Consider the following 22,031-nt stretch of genomic DNA (forward strand, 5'->3'; position numbering starts at 1 on the left):
TTCTCCAGCCTCTCTCTATCTTTAAATCCAACCATCGACCCTTCCACCAGATAAGATCTTGGGTTCACCCCCACACACTTCCACACACGCTCAAGAACACACACACACACACACACACACACACACACACACACACACACGCACACACACACGAGCGCGCTCTCGCGCGCGAACACACACACACACGAACACACACCCACACCCGCACACACGCACACACATACCTGCATACACACACACACACACACACACACACACACACACACACACACACACACACACAAAGAGGGCAATGATTCCTCATACTAGAGACAGTGGCAATCAGAGCAAGAATGAACAAATTTAAACTCCTAGTACTGAGAGATTTCAACTATAAGGAGACTGACTGGCAACACTGAGATGCCACTTGAAGGACCAGAAACATTAAGAGGGAAGAATTTTCAAAGACAACATGGAATGTAAACAACTAAAGTGAGGAGAAGAGATGAACCAGTAAGACTTGACATGACTTTTACACAGAATAATACGAGAGGTGAGAATGACTTAAGGTGAAGCTTCAGATGCCAGCGATAGTGTGATACTAAGTCTTGATTACATACTGGAAACTGGAATGGAGAAAGATATAAAGTGAGTAAGAGGAAATGGGGGTAATGGAGGGAACTCGGTGATGGGCTGAGAAACATTCTGAAGGATGTGCGGTGCGAAAGAGAATTGTAGAGGAAAACTCTGCAAGAAATGATGGAGGTAATACAGTCAAGGTGCCTAAAGGCTAAGGAAACGTATGTACAATGTATATAGGAAAGGAACAATAGAAGCAGAGAAAACCTATGCTTCAAATAGGAATATTGAGAGATGAAGAAGAAGGGACAGGAAAGAAATATAGAGCAAATTAACAACGAGAAACAAGCAAGAAAACCGAGAAATAAGCAAGAGAACCAGAAACAAATATGCAAGAACAAGAGAGGAAGCTGAAAGACAATTTTAAAACTATATATAGCATTAAAAAACAAAACAGAACCACAGTTACTCCACAGTCACATAATAAACAGGACAATTGAAGTACCATGTGATACAGCTGAAAAAAACCAGGATGGGATGATGACGGAAAATGACATCGGAGTATGTAAAGGACCTGGCAAAAGATTCAGAGAAGTTTTAAATACAGACAAAATGGAGAGCTAATAACACATTATAGTCAGACTAGACTAACAGATGACAGAAAGAACAAGCACAACAAAAGAAGAGGTGATGAGATTAATAAGAGAACCGATATAGTTAAAGCAATGGAACCACATACCATATTCCCATGAGTGCTGAGAGACGGAATAGAACCACAATGTGACAGTATCTCCACTCAAGATAAATGCTAGAAAATTGGAATAGGCAAATGTGGTGACGCATATAAAAAAAGCGGGACAAACAAGAAACGTGGAATCACTGGTCGATATCTCCAACATTCATGCTATTAAAAGTTCTGGCGATGATAGTAGGTATAAACACTTGTGGCACTGTTGGCAGATGACGTTAAACTAACGAGAATAATAAGAACAGGAAAGGACAACGATGTACTCCAATGAGAACTCACAAACAAAGCTGTTTGTGAGTTGATAACTCCTACTGTGTGGGCGAAACGTTGTCAGTAAAGGATCGCATTATACTGCATTTGTACATATATGTCCATAGTGTTGGTATTTAAATCATTTATCTCCAAATGCAAGGTCAAGTGAACTGGATGTGAAGGCAGACCGGACACGGAGTATAGCATGGGCGGAGAGAAGCTGCAAGTATCAGAGAGAGAGAGAGAGAGAGAGAGAGAGAGAGAGAGAGAGAGAGAGAGAGAGAGAGAGAGAGAGAGAGAGAGAGAGAGAGAGAGAGAAATGGAGAGAACACCAAACACATCGCCAGAAATACGCATAAATCGTATAACGTCAGTGGCACATGCAATATTCACAAACATGAGAACAGCATTCAGCAGGAACTTGAATAAAGAATCCTTCAAATTTTTATAAATGACATATTCGTATGTTAAGCAAATCATCGAGTATGCAGCCCCCAGCATCGACCTCGCACTAACCACACTTCTGAATGGACTCTTTACCATGTATAGGTACAGTTAGTCATTGCTTGCCAGTGTGTGTGTTCCATCCTGGTATGAGGTGCCAGATAGGTGTTGGAGGCTATCTGCGCGCTACAAGGTGAAGTAAGAGGACCTGGATGAAGTTACCTTACCGATAGGGACAGATTAAACCATTAGACCTTCACCTGCCTCGGGCTGTGGTTGTGTTATAACTGTAGCAGAGAGAGTGTTCTCATACTCTCTCCAAACTTTATTAACTTTAACCGGTCCATGCACATTGTAAATTGTATTAATAATTTTACATACATTCTTGTGGTTGATATATTAAACCCAAGCTATCTTCTGATGTATACTTTATCTCTCATCTTTGATTGGTCTAGTGACTACGCTATAGAGCACAGCCATATGCTGCAGACCCAATGAAAGTATTTGTGCCTGGAATATAGGGCAAGAGGATACATGATTACGACGTACAAAATCTTAAAGGGGATTAGATAGTGCAGATACAGAGAATTTGATAGAAGAGGAAGAGAATCGAAGGGATACAGGAAGAAACTGAAAAAACAGTTGAGACATAAAAGGTATTTCATTAGTTTCAGAGTGGATGAAAAATGGAATTACTGAGATGAGACTGTAGTGGAGACCAAGTAAACACGCAGTTTCTAAACGCAGATATAATAAGGACCAAGAGGCATGAAATTAGTGGTGCCAAAAAAAATCATTCTAGGAGGTGGAGGCCAAGTACTGAGAATCGATCCTAGCAGACATAAATAAGTTATTTACAAATCGGTGAGTACACAAAGACAAAGACAGGATCTGTGACTCAAACCCTGCAACCACATATAGGTGAGTACACACACACACACACACACACACACACACACACACACACACACACACACACACACACACACACACACACACACACACACATACACACAATGAATTTTATTGGACTGTAAGAAGGCTTTTCACACAGTTCTGCACAGGAGATTAGTGCGAAAGCTAGAGGGACAGGCAGAAATAACTGGAAACGCACAGCGATGGATCAAAGAATACCTGACAGGAAGGAAACAACGAGTGTTGGTACATAACGAGGTGTTTGAGTGGGCGCCTGTGATGCGGGGATCCACAAGGGTCAGTCCTAGGGCAGGTGCTGTTTCTCGTATATGTGAATGACATGACGGAAGGAATAAATTCAGAGGTGTTCCTATTTGCAGACGATATGCAGATAATGCGAAGAATTCAAGTGGATAAATATAAGGTGAAACTACAAAGGAGTCCGAAGAGTCTGCAAGCCTAGTCTAACTACTGGCTCCTGGAGTTGAACCCCACCAAGTGCAAAGTCATGAGATTGGAGAAGGTCAAAGAAGACCGCAGACAGAGTATAAGCTAGGGAGACAAAGACTACAAAAACCACTAAAGGAAAAGGATGTTAGGGTGAGTATAACACCGAGCACATCTCCTGAGGCGAACATCAACCAAATAACTGCTTCACCATACGGGTGCCTGGCAAACCTGAGAATAGCGTCTTGACACTTGAGTGAGGAATCATTCAATCAAGACTCCGTACACCGTGTACGTCAGACCCACATCGGAGTATGCCGCACCAGCATGGAACCCACACCTGGTCAAGCACATCAAAAAAAGAGAGAACCTGCTAAGGTTTGCAAGATTAGTCCCGGAGCTAAGGGATGTGTCCTATAAGGAGAGGTTAAGGGAAATCAACCTGACGACATTAGAGCACAGGAAGGATAGAGAGGACATAACAACGACATATAAAATACAGAGAGGAATTGATATGGTGGATAGAAACAGGATGTTTCGGAGATGGATCACATCAACAAGGGGGTCACAACTGGAAGTCTCAAACGCAAATGAGTTACAGGGATGTTAGGAAGCATTTCATCAGACACGGAGTTGTCAGGAAAAGGAATAATCAGGAGACTGACGTAGTGGAGGCAGGATCCATACAAAGCTTTAAGAAGAGATATGACATAGTTCATGGAGTAGGGAGAGAGATTGAACCTAATAACGACCAGCGAAGAGGCGGGGCGCGCACTTTCACACACACACACACACACACACACACACACACACACACACCACAGAACTGCAGGAGGCCAAGAGAAGAATATGATGAGAGCAACAGAGCAATGATCGACACACTAGCCGAGGTGGCCAGGAGAGCACACATGGGGGGAGCAAAGTTACTAGTTATGAGTGATTTCAATCACAAGGAGATTGACTGGGAAAACCTGGAGCCCCATGGGGGGTCCCGAAACATGGAGAGCCAAGATGATGGATGTGGTACTGGAAAACCTCATGCATCAACATGTTAGAGACACTACCAGAGAGAGAGGAGAGGATGAACCAGCAAGGCTGGACCTTGTATTCACCATGAGTAGTTCGGACATCGAGGGTATCATGTATGAAAGGCCCCTGGGAGCTAGTGATCATGTGGTTCTGTGCTTCGACTACATAGTTGAGCTCCAAGTGGAGAGTGTAGCAGGAATAGGCTGGGAAAAACCAAACTACAAAAGGGGAAACTACTCAGGCATGAGGAACTTCCTTCAAGACATTCAGTGGGAGAGGGAACTGACAGGAAAACAAGTACAAGAAATGATGGACTATGTAGCAACAAAATGCAAGGAGGCAGAGGGGAGGTTTGTTCCCAAGGGAAACAGAAATAATGGGAAGAACAGAACGAGTCCTTGGTTCACCCAAAGGTGTAGGGAGGCAAAAACTAGGTGTACTAGAGAATGGAAAAGGTACAGAAGACAAAGAACTCAGGAAAATAAAGAAATCAGCCGAAGAGCCAGAAACGAATATGCACAGATAAGAAGGGAGGCTCAGAGACAATATGAAAATGACATAGCATCAAAAGTCAAGACTGACCCGAAGCTGCTGTACAGCCACATCAGGAGGAAAACAACAGTCAAGGACCAGGTAATCAGACTGAGGAAGGGTGATGGGGAATTCACAAGAAACGACCAAGAGGTATGTCAGGAGCTCAACACAAGATTTAAAGAGGTATTTACAGTGGAAACCAGTAGGACTCCAGGAAATCAGAACAGGGGGGCACACCAGCAAGTGCTGGATGAAGTACATATAACCAAGGAGGAGGTGAAAAAGTTGCTATGCGAACTTGACACCTCAAAGGCGGTGGGACCAGACAACATCTCTCCATGGGTCCTTAAAGAGGGAGCAGAGATATTGTGTGAGCCATTAACAAAGATCTTCAACACATCATTTGAAACTGGGCAACTCCCTGAGGTATGGAAAATGGCAAATGTAGTCCCAATTTTTAAAAAGGGAGACAGACATGAGGCACTAAACTACAGACCTGTATCACTAACGTGTATAGTATGCAAGGTCATGGAGAAGATCATCAGGAGGAGAATGGTGGGGCACCTGGAAAGAATCAAGTGTATAATTGACAACCAGCACTGTTTCAGGGAAGGAAAATCCTGTGTCACAAACCTACTAGAGTTTTATGACAAGGTGACAGAAGTAAGACAAGAGAGAGAGGGGTGGATCGACTGCATATTTTTGGACTGCAAGAAGGCCTTCGACACAGTTCCTGACAAGAGGTTAATGCAAAAGCTAGAGGATCAGGCACACATAACAGGAAAGGCACTGCAATGGATCAGAGAATACCTGACAGGGAGGCAACAACGAGTCATGGTACGCGACGAGGTGCCAGAGTGGGCGCCTGTGACAAGCGGGGTTCCACAGGGGTCAGTCCTAGGACCTGTGCTGTTCTTGGTATATGTGAACGACATAACGGAAGGGATAGACTCAGAAGTGTCCTTGTTTGCAGATGATGCGAAGTTAATGAGAAGAATCAAATCGGATGAGGATCAGGCAGGACTACAAAGAGACCTGGACAGGCTACAAGCCTGGTCCAGCAACTGGCTCCTTGAATTTAACCCTGCCAAATGCAAAGTCATGAAGATTGGGGAAGGGCAAAGAAGACCGCAGACACAATATAGTTTAGATGGCCAAAGACTGCAAACCTCACTCAAGGAAAAAGATCTGAGAGTGAGTATAACACCGAGCATATCTCCTGAGGCGCACATCAATCAGATAACTGCTGCAGCATACGGGCGCCTGGCAAACCTACGGATAGCGTTCCGATACCTCAGCAAGGATTCGTTCTAGACTCTGTATACCATTTACGTCAGGCCCATACTGGAGTACGCAGCACCAGTTTGGAATCCACACCTAGTCAAGCACGTCAAGAAATTAGAGAAAGTGCAAAGGTTTGCAACAAGACTAGTCCCAGAGCTACGGGGATTGTCCTACGAAGAAAGGTTGAGGGAAATCGGCCTGACGACACTGGAGGACAGGAGGGTCAGGGGAGACATGATAACGACATATAAAATACTGCGCGGAATAGACATGGTGGACAAAGACGGGATGTTCCAGAGAAGGGACACAGACATAAGAGGTCACAATTGGAAGCTGAAGACTCAGATGAATCAAAGGGATGTTAGGAAGTATTTCTTCAGTCATAGAGTAGTCAGGCCGTGGAATAGCCTAAAAAGTGACGTAGTGGAGGGGGGAACCATACATAGTTTTAAGGCGAGGTATGATAGAGCTCATGGGGCAGGGATAGAGAGGACCTAGTAGCAATCAGCGAAGAGGCGGGGCCAGGAGATGTGACTCGACCCCTGCAACCACAAATAGGTGAGTACAAATAGGTGAGTACACACACACACACACACACACACACACACACACACACACACACACACACACACACACACACACACACACACACACACACACACCATTGTTAACCCAGACAGATTAAAAAAACATCACTGAGGGCTTTACAGAGGATGAAGAGAGAAGAAACACAAGATAAATTAAAGAGTGACAAAAGAGTACCTGAAACTGAGAAAAAGTAAACAACGAAAATGCTAGTCATAAAACTAGGAGACAAAAGTGTTTGCATCAGTCCAATATTTATGTCTGTATCAGAGACAACTGGATGTAATTTACAGGGATGGACAGCGTTAGTAATATGCTGTGAGAAAAAAAGGTGATTGTCAGTGTATAATCATAATTACTTTGATCAAGGAATTAATTACCAGTATCAAAAAAGATAATTACTCTTGGAAAAAGATAATTACCCGTTTAAAAAAGATAATTACTAGTAAGAGAAAAATGAAATGACGAGAGTCAAAAGAGACAGAGGTAGAAAATTGTCAGAATGTATCTAATGCAGGTGGCTTGCTTCAGTGGCTTGCTTCAGTGGCTTGCTTCAGTGGCTTGCTTCAGTGGCTTGCTTCAGTGGCTTGCTTCAGTGGCTTGCTTCAGTGGCTTGCTTCAGTGTCTTGCTTCAGTGGCTTGCTTCAGTGGCTTGCTTCAGTGGCTAGCTTCAGTGGCTTGCTTCAGTGGCTTGCTTCAGTGGCTAGCTTCAGTGGCTTGCTTCAGTGGCTAGCTTCAGTGGCTTGCTTCAGTGGCTAGCTTCAGTGGCTTGCTTCAGTGGCTAGCTTCAGTGGCTTGCTTCAGTGGCTAGCTTCAGTGGCTTGCTTCAGTGGCTTGCTTCAGTGGCTTGCTTCAGTGGCTTGCTTCAGTGGCTTGCTTCAGTGGCTTGCTTCAGTGGCTTGCTTCAGTGGCTTGCTTCAGTGGCTTGCTTCAGTGGCTTGCTTCAGTGGCTAGCTTCAGTGGCTTGCTTCAGTGGCTTGCTTCAGTGGCTTGCTTCAGTGGCTTGCTTCAGTGGCTTGCTTCAGTGGCTTGCTTCAGTGGCTTGCTTCAGTGGCTTGCTTCAGTGGCTTGCTTCAGTGGCTTGCTTCAGTGGCTTCCTTCAGTGGCTTCCTTCAGTGGCTTGCTTCAGTGGCTTGCTTCAGTTGCTAGCTCCAGTGGCTTGCTTCAGTGGCTTGCTTCAGTGGCTTGCTTCAGTGGCTTGCTTCAGTGGCTTGCTTCAGTGGCTTGCTTCAGTGGCTAGCTTCAGTGGCTTGCTTCAGTGGCTTGCTTCAGTGGCTTGCTTCAGTGGCTTGCTTCAGTGGCTAGCTTCAGTATCTTGCTTCAGTGGCTTGCTTCAGTGGCTTGCTTCAGTGGCTAGCTTCAGTATCTTGCTTCAGTGGCTTGCTTCAGTGGCTTGCTTCAGTGGCTTGCTTCAGTGGCTAGCTTCAGTGGCTTGCTTCAGTGGCTTGCTTCAGTGGCTTGCTTCAGTGGCTTGCTTCAGTGGCTAGCTTCAGTATCTTGCTTCAGTGGCTTGCTCCGGTGCTTGCTTAAGTGCCATGCTTCAGTGTTTTGCTTCAGTGGCTTGCTTCAATGACTTACTTCAGTGGCTAACTTCAGTGGCTTTCTTCAGTGCCATGCTTCAGTGACTTGCTTCACTGGCTTGCTCTAGTGCCATGCTTTAATGCCATGCTTCAGTGCCATGGATCAGTGACTTATTTCACTGGCTTGCTTCAGTGGCTAGCTTCAGTGGCTTGCTTCAGTGCTTTGTTTAAGTGCCATGCTTCAGTGATTTGCTTCAGTGCCTTATTTTAGTGCCATGCTTCAGTGTCATGCTTTATTGCCATTCTTCAGCGGAATACTTCAGTGCCATGCTTCAGTGCCATGCTTCAGTGCCATGCTTCAGTGATTTGCTTCAGTGCCTTATTTTAGTGCCATGCTTCAGTGTCATGCTTTATTGCCATTCTTCAGCGGAATACTTCAGTGCCATGCTTCAGTGCCATGCATCGGTGCCTTGTTTCACTACCATGTTTGCTATGCTTCAGTGTCATTCTTCACTGCCATGCTTCATTGTCATTCTTCACTGCCATGCTTCAGTGTCATTCTTCACTGCCATGCTTCATTGTCATTCTTCACTGCCATGCTTCATTGTCATTCTTCACTGCCATGCTTCAGTGTCATTCTTCACTGCCATGCTTCATTGTCATTCTTCACTGCCATGATTTAATGAAATGCATTACTGTCATCATTCAGTGCGATGCTTCACTGCCATGCATCACAGTAATGCTTCAATGCCTTCGGTGCCATGCTTTACTGCCATGCTTCACTGCTCATGTTTCACTGCCATGTTTCACTGCCATGCTTCACTGCTCATGTTTCACTGCCATGTTTCACTGCCATGCTTCACTGCTATGCTTCACAGCTATGCTTCTCTGCCATGCTTCACTGCCATGCTTCACTACCATGCTTCACTGCCATGCTTCACTGCTATGCTTCACTGTTATGCTTCACTGCCATGCTTCAGTGCCATGCTTCACTGCCATGCTTCACTACCATGCTTCACTGCCATGCTTCACTGTCATGTTTCACTGAAATGCTTCACTGCTATGCTTCACTGCTATGTTTCACTGCCATGTTTCACTGCCATGCTTCACAGCTATGCTTCTCTGCCATGCTTCACTGCCATGCTTCACTACCATGCTTCACTGCCATGCTTCACTGCTATGCTTCACTGCTATGCTTCACTGCCATGCTTCAGTGCCATGCTTCACTGCTATGCTACACTGCCATGTTTCACTGCCATGCTTCACTGCTATGCTTCACTGCCACGTTTCACTGCCATGCTTCACTGCTATGCTTCACTGCCATGCTTCACTGCTATGCTTCACTGCCATGCTTTACTGCTATGCTTCACTGTCATGCTTCACTGCCATGCTTCACTGCCATGCTTCACTGTCATGCTTCACTGCCATGCTTCACTGTCATGTTTCACTGAAATGCTTCACTGCTATGCTTCACTGCCATGCTTCACTGCCATGCTTCACTGCTATGCTTCACTGTCATGCTTCACTGCCATGCTTCACTGCCATGCTTCACTTCCATGCTTCACTGCCATGCTTCGCTGCCATGCTTCACTTCCATGCTTCACTGCCATGCTTCACTGCCATGCTTCACTGCCATGCTTCAATTCCATGCTTCACTGCCATGCTTCACTGCCATGCTTCACTTCCATGCTTCACTGCCATGCTTCACTGCCATGCTTCACTGCCATGCTTCACTTCCATGCTTCACTGCCATGCTTCACTTCCATGCTTCACTGCCATGCTTCACTACCATGCTTCACTGCCATGCTTCACTGCCATGCTTCACTTCCATGCTTCACTGCCATGCTTCACTGCCATGCTTCACTGCCATGCTTCACTTCCATGCTTCACTGCCATGCTTCGCTGCCATGCTTCACTTCCATGCTTCACTGCCATGCTTCACCTCCATGCTTCACTGCGATGCTTCGCTGCCATGCTTCACTACCATGCTTCACTGCCATGCTTCACTGCCATGCTTCACTGCTATGATTCACTGTCATGATTCACTGCCATGATTCACTGCCATGCTTCACTGCTATGCTACACTGCTATGCTTCATTGTCATGCTTCACTGCCATGCTTCACTGCCATGCTTCACTGCCATGCTTCACTGCCATGCTTCACTACCATGCTTCACTGCTATGCTTCACTGCCATGCTTCACTGCTATGCTTCACTGCTATGCTTCACTGGCATGCTTCACTGCCATGCTTCACTGCCATGCTTCACTGCTATGCTTCACTGCCAAGCCTCACTGCCATGCTTCACTGCTATGCTTCACTGCCATGCTTCACTGCCATGCTTCACTGCTATGCTTCACTGCCATGCTTCACTGCCATGCTTCACTGCCATGCTTCACTGCTATGCTTCACTGCCATGCTTCACTGCCATGCTTCACTGCCATGCTTCACTGCCATGCTTCACTGCTATGCTTCACTGCCATGCTTCACTGCTATGTTTCACTGCCATGCTTCACTGCCATGCTTCACTGCCGTGCTTCACTGCTATGCGTTGCTGCCATGCTTCACTGCCATGCTTCACTGCTATGCTTCACTGCCATGCTTCACTGCCATGCTTCACTGCCATGCTTCACTGCTATGCTTTACTGCCATGCTTCACTGCCATGCTTCACTGCTATGCTTCACTGCTATGCTTTACTGCCATGCTTCACTGCCATGCTTCACTGCCATGCTTCACTGCTATGCTTTACTGCCATGCTTCACTGCCATGCTTCACTGTCATGCTTCACTGCTATGCTTTACTGCCATGCTTCACTGCCATGCTTCACTGCCATGCTTCACTGCTATGCTTCACTGCCATGCTTCACTGCCATGCTTCACTGCCATGCTTCACTGCCATGCTTCACTGCTATGCTTCACTGCTATGCTTCACTGCTATGCTTCACTGTCATGCTTCACTGCCATGCTTCACTACCATGCTTCAATGCCATGCATCATTGCCGTGCTTCACTGCTATGCTTTGCTGCCATTCTTCACTGCCATGCATCACTGCTATGCTTCACTGCCATGCTTCACTGCCATACTTCACTGCCATACTTCACTGCTATGCTTCACTGCCATGCTTCACTGCCATGCTTCACTGCCATGCTTCACTGCCATGCTTCACTGCTATGCTTCACTGCTATGCTTCACTGCTATGCTTCACTGTCATGCTTCACTGCCATGCTTCACTACCATGCTTCACTGCTATGCTTCGCTGCCATTCTTCACTGCCATGCTTCACTGCTATGCTTCACTGCCATGCTTCACTGCCATGCTTCACTGCCATAATTCACTGCTATGCTTCACTGCCATGCTTCACTGCCATGCTTCACTGCCATGCTTCACTGCCATGCTTCACTGCCATACTTCACTGCCATACTTCACAGCTATGCTTCACTGTCATGCTTCACTGCCATGCTTCACTGCCATGCTTCACTGCCATGCTTCACTGCCATACTTCACTGCCATACTTCACTGATATGCTTCACTGCCATACTTCACTGCCATACTTCACTGCTATGCTTCACTGCCATGCTTCACTGCCATACTTCACTGCCATACTTCACTGCTATGCTTCACTGCCATGCTTCACTGCCATGCTTCACTGCCATGCTTCAGTGCCATGCTTCACTGCCATACTTCACTGCCATACTTCACTGCTATGCTTCACTGCCATACTTCACTGCCATACTTCACTGCTATGCTTCACTGCCATGCTTCACTGCCATGCTTCACTGCCATGCTTCACTTCCATGCTTCACTGCTATGCTTCACTGCCATGCTTCACTGCCATGCTTCACTGCCATGCTTCACTTCCATGCTTCACTGCCATGCTTCACTGCCATGCTTCACTTCCATGCTTCACTGCCATGCTTCACTGCCATGCTTCTTAAAAATTGTTTTAAGAAGTTAACCAAAAGAATCTCAATTAAAAATCATTCTAGCACAACTTTTTTCACAGAAAATAAATATATATTTAATTTTCACAACAAAATAATTGAAAATAAAGTTAAAGTCTTAAAAGAAAGTTTGCTTAGAAACATATTTTTGAGAGACTAATTAAAGTTAAGAAACAACAGCAGCACAATGAAGGTCACTGCATATATGTGCAGTGAAGTTGATCCAGTTAGTGCAATGTTGACGTTGATGACTAGATAGAGCTCTACAAAGAGTGGAAAACTAACTTAATATAGCTCTACACAGAGTGGAAAATTGACTTGATAAAGCTCTACACAGAGTGGAAAACTGACTTAATATAGCTTTACAAAGAGTGGAAAACTGACTTAATATAGCTCTACAAAGAGTGGAAAACTGACTTAATATAGCTCTACAAAGAGTGGAAAACTGACTTAATATAGCTCTACACAGAGTGGAAAACTGACTTAATATAGCTCTACAAAGAGTGGAAAACTGACTTAATATAGCTCTACAAAGAGTGGAAAACTGACTTAATATAGCTCTACAAAGAGTGGAAAACTGACTTAATATAGCTCTACACAGAGTGGAAAACTGACTTAATATAGCTTTACAAAGAGTGGAAAACTGACTTAATATAGCTCTACAAAGAGTGGAAAACTGACTTAATATAGCTCTACAAAGAGTGGAAAACTGACTTAATATAGCTCTACACAGAGTGGAAAACTGACTTAATATAGCTCTACAAAGAGTGGAAAACTGACTTAATATAGCTCTACAAAGAGTGGAAAACTGACTTAATATAGCTCTACACAGAGTGGAAAATTGACTTGATAAAGCTCTACATAGAGTGAAAGACTGTTTTGATAAAGCTCTTCAAAGAGATGGAAATTGATAAAGCGCTACACAGAGAAAAAATTGACTAGATAAAACTGTACATAATGAAGATAATTTTCTTGATGATGCTCTATATTGAGAGGAAAATTGTCTTCAAAGATCTCTATACAGAGCGAAACATAACCTAATAAAACTTTGCACATTGTGAAACATTGACTTGATAAAGCCTATAGAGAGCGAAAGATTGTTTTAATAAACCTCTTCAGTGTTCAAAACGTTGGCTCAATAAAAGAATGTATCACCACCTACGTTTTTTATCCCTCCACAACACTAAACGAGGAAAATAAACACTAAAACAAATAAGTCAAATAAGGGGAGATATGTAACAGAAAAGAGTAAAGATGGAATCAAAACACGAACTCTCGTGCAATATGTGATAAAGAGGGTTGAATTGATAACTGAAAGGATTAGAGATAGGAGGAAGAAAACAATGCAGTGAGAAAGTGGTTCAAAATATTCTCTATCTATGCAAATGAGGCTAAGCAAAACACAATGCTTTAAAAAGAAAACAAATGAGTTAAAAGTAAGCATCAGTATAGTGAAGACATATTGTCGTACGTTATATGTGGAACATGTTGCTACTTACAATCTGCTTGTTGCTGCTGGCAACATACATGTTGCTACTGACAACCTATATGTTGCTTCTGACAGCATACATGTTGCTACTGACAACATACATGTTGCTACTGACAACATACATGTTGTTACTGACAACATACATGTTGCTACTGACAGCATACATGTTGCTACTGGCAACATACATGCTGCTACAGACAACATACATGTTGCTACTGACAACATACATGTTGCTACTGACAACATACATGTTGTTACTGACAACATACATGTTGCTACTGACAACATACATGTTGCTACTGACAACATACATGTTGTTACTGACAACATACATGTTGCTACTGACAGCATACATGTTGCTACTGGCAACATACATGTTGCTACTGACAACATACATGTTGCTACTGACAACATACATGTTGCTACTGACAACATACATGTTGCTACTGACAACATACATGCTGCTACAGACAACACACATGCTGCTACAGACAACACACATGCTGCTACAGACAACACACATGCTGCTACAGACAACACACATGCTGCTACAGACAACACACATGCTGCTACAGACAACACACATGCTGCTACAGACAACACACATGCTGCTACAGACAACACACATGCTGCTACAGACAACACACATGTTGCTACTGACAACATACATGCTGCTACAGACAACACACATGCTGCTACAGACAACACACATGCTGCTACAGACAACACACATGCTGCTACAGACAACACACATGCTGCTACAGACAACACACATGCTGCTACTGACAACACACATGCTGCTATTGACAACACACATGCTGCTACAGACAACACACATGCTGCTACAGACAACACACATGCTGCTACAGACAACACACATGCTGCTACAGACAACACACATGCTGCTACAGACAAAATGACTTGTCTTTGGCTGCCATAAGAAACAGAAAATACATATAAAACTGAAAACGTTACAGTAGAACAAACATCTGTGTTAACAAAATGCACTGATGATTCCTGAGATATAAAGCAGATAGCACAGTAGAGAAAAACACAAGGAAGAACAGACTAACATTCACTTATTAAAGCAAGACTTTCTTAACATTAGTATATTAGATAAACTGCAATTCACTTTAATTAGAAACTAATTAGAGGAGGAAGACACTAAAATACATTGATAAAGAAACTGACGGATAAATTAGGAACAGCATGAAAGGGAGGGAGGGGTGGAGGGAGAGAGAGAGAGAGAGAGAGAGAGAGAGAGAGAGAGAGAGAGAGAGAGAGAGAGAGAGAGAGAGAGAGAGAGAGAGAGAGAGAGAGAGAGAGAGAGAGAGGGAGAGAGAGACAGAGACAGACAGACAGACAGACAGACAGACAGACAGACAGACAGACAGAGAGAGACAGACAGACAGACAGAGACAGACAGACAGAAAGAGAGACAGAGAGAGAGAGAGAGAGAGAAAACTAAGAACAGTTGTTCTACAGTAACGTCGTTGACGTCACACATTAACAGCAAAACAAAAAGAAGACAGAAAAAAACAAGAGGCACAGTAACTGCGGTGGCAAATGGATGATAGATAACTATCATGGAATAGAAACGGGGCTACATTAACATAGATTATGTGATAAAAAAAATATTAATATTATCAGAGACAGAAATCTCACTGCCATCAGTAAAAAAAAATGGTCACTAGATCTCGTGCATAAAACAGAAACTGATACGATGTTCCTTTAAGTTACTTTATATGGGTAAAAACACTCAAAAACCTACAAAATTCGTATGTTAAGCCAAAATGGAACATAAAGGAGCTTCTTGGTGCCCAAACCTAAGGAATATATGTAAGCACTCAGGGATACACATACATAATTAATTACACTTTTACAGAGGCATGTATAAACAATATGGGAAAGCATGTAAACAACGTTAGAACTTCAAAGTGTAACGAGGACTTGTCGATATGAAGATAAACCTGAGTTATCTGCTGAAGGATCTTCCTTCATCTACCTCTTTGCAAACAAATTAAAAAAATAATGACGAACTTCAAAATTTGCTCTCAAAATTAACATTTCTCACTTACGAAGAAAAACTGAAAAACACTTAGAAAGGTTCCCCTTAATAGAGGAGACATGATAACAACGTATATAGTCATTAAATATTTAGAACATTTAGATAAAATAAAAGATATAGTATTATCAACAGAGAGAAGAGGCCAGAGTTATAAATAGGAGGAATAAATAAAATCCCCAACGGAAGTATGAGAGAGGTAGAGAGAGAGCGAGAGACAGAGAGACAGAGAGAGACATGTAGACAAGAACACTATTACATAAGCGTCTTGAAGTCTATGGACCCCTGAACCCGAATTTCATTAAGGAGACGAGGATTATATACAAGGAAACTCTGTTATGTTCAGAAGACAATAGTAGTGGCTAATATACATATAGTTGATTGCACAAACGAGATAAGCGAGATATTGTAGCAGAACAAGGAGATAGATACTTTATATCTCGGTATTAAACTGAGATACTCATCAGCAAACTGAAGACAATTGTACATAAAGGGAAGATCTTATACGTCAGTTGGCGTGAATTAATACAGTGGTAGGAATTAGTAAGGTCAGAGTTGTGAAGGTTTAACAAGTCGAGTTTCAACTGACCTTGTGAGATATTGATGGTCATCCCTTCCTCCAGTGTGTTTGTCACGACCTCCCCAGCAACCACCCCAGACGACTATCCCCAGTAACCACCCCCGACGACTATCCCCAGCAAACACTCTCCACGACCTCCCGTACAACCATTCCTCCTTGACAGCTTCTCCTCACGACCTCCCGAAAAGTCTCCCCACGACTTCCCTAACAATTTCTCCTCACGACCTCCCATACAGCCTCTCCTCACGACCTCCCATACAACCCCTCCTCACGACCTCCCTGACAACTTCTTCCTACGACCTCTACCCCTACCCACCTCTTAGCTATCTACATCTTCGGTAATCTAAGTTCGGGCAAGTGTCACCCAGGCAAGGACTTACCCTTCTCATCTGCATACAAAGTTAGTCAGTCTTGAGAGAGAGAGAGAGAGAGAGAGAGAGAGAAGATAGGAAACCAATTTTTAAAGTCCTTTGCTCTATTTACCCCTCTTTCTTACTTACTTTTTCACTCATTCTCCCTTACTTTTTCACATGCTGGTTCACACTCTCTCCCTCTCTCTCTGTCTCTCTGTCTCTCTCTCTGTCTCTCTGTCTCTCTGTCTGTCTGTCTGTCTGTCTGTCTGTCTCTCTCTCTCTCTCTTTCTCTCTCTCTCTCTCTCTCTCTCTCTCTCTCTCTCTCTCTCTCTCTCTCTCTCTCTCTCTCTCTCTCTCTCTCTCTCTCTCTCTCTCTCTCTCTCTCTCTGCATATGCATTTCCAACTCATGTCCTCCTGGTAATCTCTGCCAAATGATCGTATCTCACTTCCGTCAGATGCTCCGGACGCTGTAGAAGACAGGCAGACGATGCGGGAAACCTGGCTCAAGGAGATGTTTGAGAAGGCTTCCAAGGACTCCAGTGGAGGCTTCATAGACCAGAGTACCTGTATTAAACTTATCAAGAGGCTCGACTCTCAGGTCGCTATGGACAGAGTCAAGCAGAAGCTACAGGTGAGACGTGGATAGAAAGTTTGTAGAAATTATGTTTAGCAGAGCAGTCATCGTGTATGAATGTTATTATAATTATTATTATTATTATTATTATTATTATTATTATTATTATTATTATTATTATTATCATTATTGTTGTTGTTGTTGTTTTTGATGTTGTTGTTGTTGTTGTTGTTGTTGTTGTTGTTGTTGTTGTTGTTTAATTTTTATAATAATAATAAAAATAATAATTATTATTATTATTATTATTATTATTATTATTATTATTATTATTAATTATTATTATTATTATTTTGTTGTTGTTGTTGTTGTTGTTGTTGTTATTATTATTTTATTTTATTTTTATAATAATAATAATAATAATAATAATAATAATAATAATAATAATAATAATAATAATAGCATTATTATTATTATTATTATTATTATTATTATTATTATTATTATTATTCACTACAGTGGACAGACAGAAGCTGCAGAGTGACATATTATAGCACTACTTATCACTCTGTATGGAGCTTTATGAACCTGTAACTTGATAAAGTTCTCTACAAAGCAAAACGTCCCAATGAAAACTTCTCTGCAACGTTTGTCTTGTTTTTAACTCATCGATCTCTCTATTCAGAAGCTATTGCATGCAGATTGATGACTGACTGAGTGGGAGTTACAAGCGTGGGCCAGGAATGATGGATGAACCATGGCTATGGGCGGATGTAGCAACCCTGCAGGTGGATGTAGATTGCTACATCCACCTGCAGGGTTGCTACCTTGGATGTAGCAACCTGAAGGTAGGTGTAGCGACCCTGCAGGTGGATGTAGCAACGTTGCAGGTGATAGGAGCGTGACCTGCTCTTCCTAGGGATTACCAGTCTGGTAGTTTGCTCTTTGACGAGTCCACGTTGTTGATAACAGGATCAGAGAGACTGTATTTGCAGCTAGCTCTCCGGCAGTTCCTCTTGTATTCGCAGGAAGTTTATTCAAAAGCTCTTAGACCCCACATTATTATTAAGTTATTATAGACCTTATTGCGCCACATTTCACTCGTTCTAGAGATAAGGTAGTGGTTAATCTCTTCACAGTTTTCCAGGTATTGACAAGGATAAATGTATATCGTGTCCCTTTACTTATACAGGTAAACAAGACTTGATGATAGAAAGTAAAATGAGAATGGATGCTCAAAAGAGTATATTTCTCTTCGATAACTAAGGAAGAGGTTAGATTCCTAGATCAACTCCTAGTTTACACACACACACACACCAAGGCAGGGTCACCTAAGAAGAAAAAAGAAATTTTTTCCTTATAAAATTTAGTAATTTATATAGGAGAAGGAGTTATTAGCCCCTTGCGATTGATATATATATATATATATATATATATATATATATATATATATATATATATATATATATATATATATATATGCAAAACAACCACTCTGAAAGAATAGAGAAATTTCAAGCGCTTTCGTGACTACTCACATTATCAAGGAACTATATATATATATATATATATATATATATATATATATATATATATATATATATATATATATATATATATATATATATATATATATATATATATATATATATATATATATATATATATATATATATATATATATATATATATATCTTCAACAATCCGGCCGTGCCCCACCGAGGCAGGGTGACCCAAAAAGATAAATATTTTACATTATACATGTAAGTACAGTCTCCATGAGAACATACATACAGCAGAGTCCGAAAATTATCAGATACCAAGTAGACTACACTGAAAATGGATCCACCAAGATTTTAACAGCCGTAAAAAAACATTCATAAATCTGAACTTATGTCAAAACAACGTGTGGAAGTGAACGACCTGTCTGAACTATACGACCAGCAACCGCAATGCATTGCTAAGTTTCAGTGTGATTTTCATGACCAGAGACAGAATTAAACATACAGCAACATCAACACAATATCATCAATACTCACTGCTTAAAACACAGAAACATCAACACCCACTTCTTACAACACAGTAACATCAGCACCCACTGCTTACATCACAACATCAACAGCCACTGCTTACAACACAGCAACATCAACACCCACTGCTTACATCACAACAACATCAACACCCACTGCTTACATCACAACAACATCAACACCCACTGCATACAACACAGAAGCATCAACACCCACTGCTTAGATCACAACGACATCAAGATCCACTGCTTACAACACAAAATCATCAACACCCACTGCTTACAACACAGGATCATCAACACACACTAATTACAAGAAAAGATCATCAACACCCACTACTTACAAGACATGATCATCAACACCCACTGCTTACAACACAACAACACAGCAACATCACCCACTGCTTACAGGACAAGATCATCTACACCCACTGCTTACAACACAACAACATCAACATCCACTGCTTACAGCATAAGATCATCTACACCCACTGTTTACCACACAGTAAACATCAACACCCACTGCTTACAACACAGCAACATCAACACCCACTGCTAACAACACAGCAACATCAACACCCACTGCTTACAACACAGTAACATCAATGCCCACTGTTTACAACACTGCAACATCAACAATCACCGCTTACAACATAATAATATTAATAATAGCCACTGTTTACAACGCAGCAACATTAACACCCACTGCTTACAAATCATCAACGCCCACTGCTTACAACACAGCAACATCAATACCCACTACTTACAGCACAGTAACATCAACGCACTCTGTACAACGCAGCAAAATAATTTTCCCCTGTTTACAACACAGCAGCATCAGCACACACTGATTACAGTAACAACAACATCAGTATCCACTATTTACAACATATCAACATCAACGCACTCTGTGTGCAACATAGCAAATTATTAGCCATTGTCTACAACTCAGCAGCATTGATACACACTGCTTACAATACGGACTCCATCAACACATTCTGCTTACAGCGGACATCAACACTCTTCTCTTATAACCCATATCAACATCAACAGACTCTGATTACGACACAAACATTAGCACACACTGCTTTCAACTCACATATATTAACACACTGCCTACATCAAACACAAACATTAACAATCACCACACACACAATAACATCGACAATCAGGTAACAAACTATGCACTCTAACTTGCTACAAGACTTCACACAAAATAATTAAACTGTAGCACTCTACGATAAATTACTCTCCTGCCTCCCAAGAGGCACATTGCCTCTCTCTTGGGCCTCGTAAACAAGAGTATCGGAATTACTCAGACTTTATTCCCTAAAGCGCAGGCGAGAAGCATGTATCATAATATACACCGGAAATACTGGAGGGACTGATTCTAAATCTGCACATTGCAATTACTTCTTCCACTTGAGATGGCGACATGGCAGGCTGTGCCAAATTCCAGAATATCTCTTAACATGCTTATTGCATGCCAAGAAATATCGAGGTAATTGTAGAGGGGTTAAAGACATTCAATCCTCTCTTATTAAATTTAAAGGGAATTGCCAACAGATCTCTGTAAGAGTTGTCTAGATTAGTGTAAAGGGTTTACATATTTTCAACAGCCTCTTGTCAATTTTAAAGGGAATTTTCAACAGGCATTTCAAGATGAAAACTTTATTAGCTCCTCTAAAGAGTATGTTGTGGTACCTACCTCGAATTTGGTGCGTACTGCGAGCAGCAGCAGATTTACAAATCAGGCCGTCAACGATGAAGCTGGGACCGAGAGATGATCCTCGTAACCAATATCATCAAATCCTAAATGTCATCACCTCTTCCTCCTGCGTTTGTTCCCTCTCTCCCTGTCCAACTCTCCTTCCTTCACAGACCTCTTCGTCTTTTTTCCGCAGGAGTTCGATATGGGTAAGACAGACGGGTGCCGGGGCAGGATAGACAGCCAAGAGTTTATAGACATGTTTAAGGAGATAGCCACAAGACCAGAGATATATTTCCTCTTGATAAGGTGAGTCGCCTCCTCCACATCCTTCACATCACACACATTTGAAAGTAACTTAAAAACAAGGTTTCATATATAGATTTATAAGTAAAAAATTATTTCCAATTTTAATGGTTTTGATTAATGCTGATAATATCAATGTAAATAAGGAAAGATATAACAGAAATGCCGATAATTTTACATTGAAAGTGGTTTAACTTCTAAAAATAGTGACACATGAGAACACGACATAATGGTATGAGATACAGCCATCACGGCAATGGTATGAACTACTGATACCATGGAAGGAGCACACAAAGGATTATGAGAACTCATGAAGGTTACATGTAAATACAATTGTAGTTCCTTACCATAACATCAATATTATGAAAGAACACTGCAGGTAGCTCAGCCATGCTAGGCAGGTCCAACACACACAGCCATGCTAGGCAGGTCCAACACACACAGCCATGCTAGGCAGGTCCAACACACACCGCCATGCTAGGCAGGTCCAACACACACAGCCATGCTAGGCAGGTCCAACACACACAGCCATGCCAGGCAGGTCCAACACATACAGCCATGCTAGGCAGGTCCAACACACACAGCCATGCTAGGCAGGTCCAACACACACAGCCATGCTAGGCAGGTCCAACACACACAGCCATGCTAGGCAGGTCCAACACACACAGCCATGC

At 42.4% G+C, this 22,031-nt stretch overlaps 1 protein-coding gene across 2 annotated transcripts in view; it reads left to right on the plus strand.

The window, feature by feature from the left end:
• The window catches only part of LOC128691308 (inactive phospholipase C-like protein 1), a 276,887-nt gene that overhangs the window by 73,843 nt on the left and 181,013 nt on the right, over nucleotides 1-22,031 (plus strand). For both annotated transcript variants that reach the window (XM_070091631.1, XM_070091630.1), the window contains exons 3-4: nucleotides 17,199-17,374; nucleotides 21,248-21,360. In XM_070091631.1, the coding sequence (XP_069947732.1) occupies nucleotides 17,199-17,374; nucleotides 21,248-21,360 (289 nt within the window). The remainder of the gene's footprint in view (nucleotides 1-17,198; nucleotides 17,375-21,247; nucleotides 21,361-22,031) is intronic.

This window comes from Cherax quadricarinatus, chromosome 36 (genome assembly GCF_038502225.1).
Source record: "Cherax quadricarinatus isolate ZL_2023a chromosome 36, ASM3850222v1, whole genome shotgun sequence".
NCBI classification, from domain to species: domain Eukaryota; kingdom Metazoa; phylum Arthropoda; class Malacostraca; order Decapoda; family Parastacidae; genus Cherax; species Cherax quadricarinatus.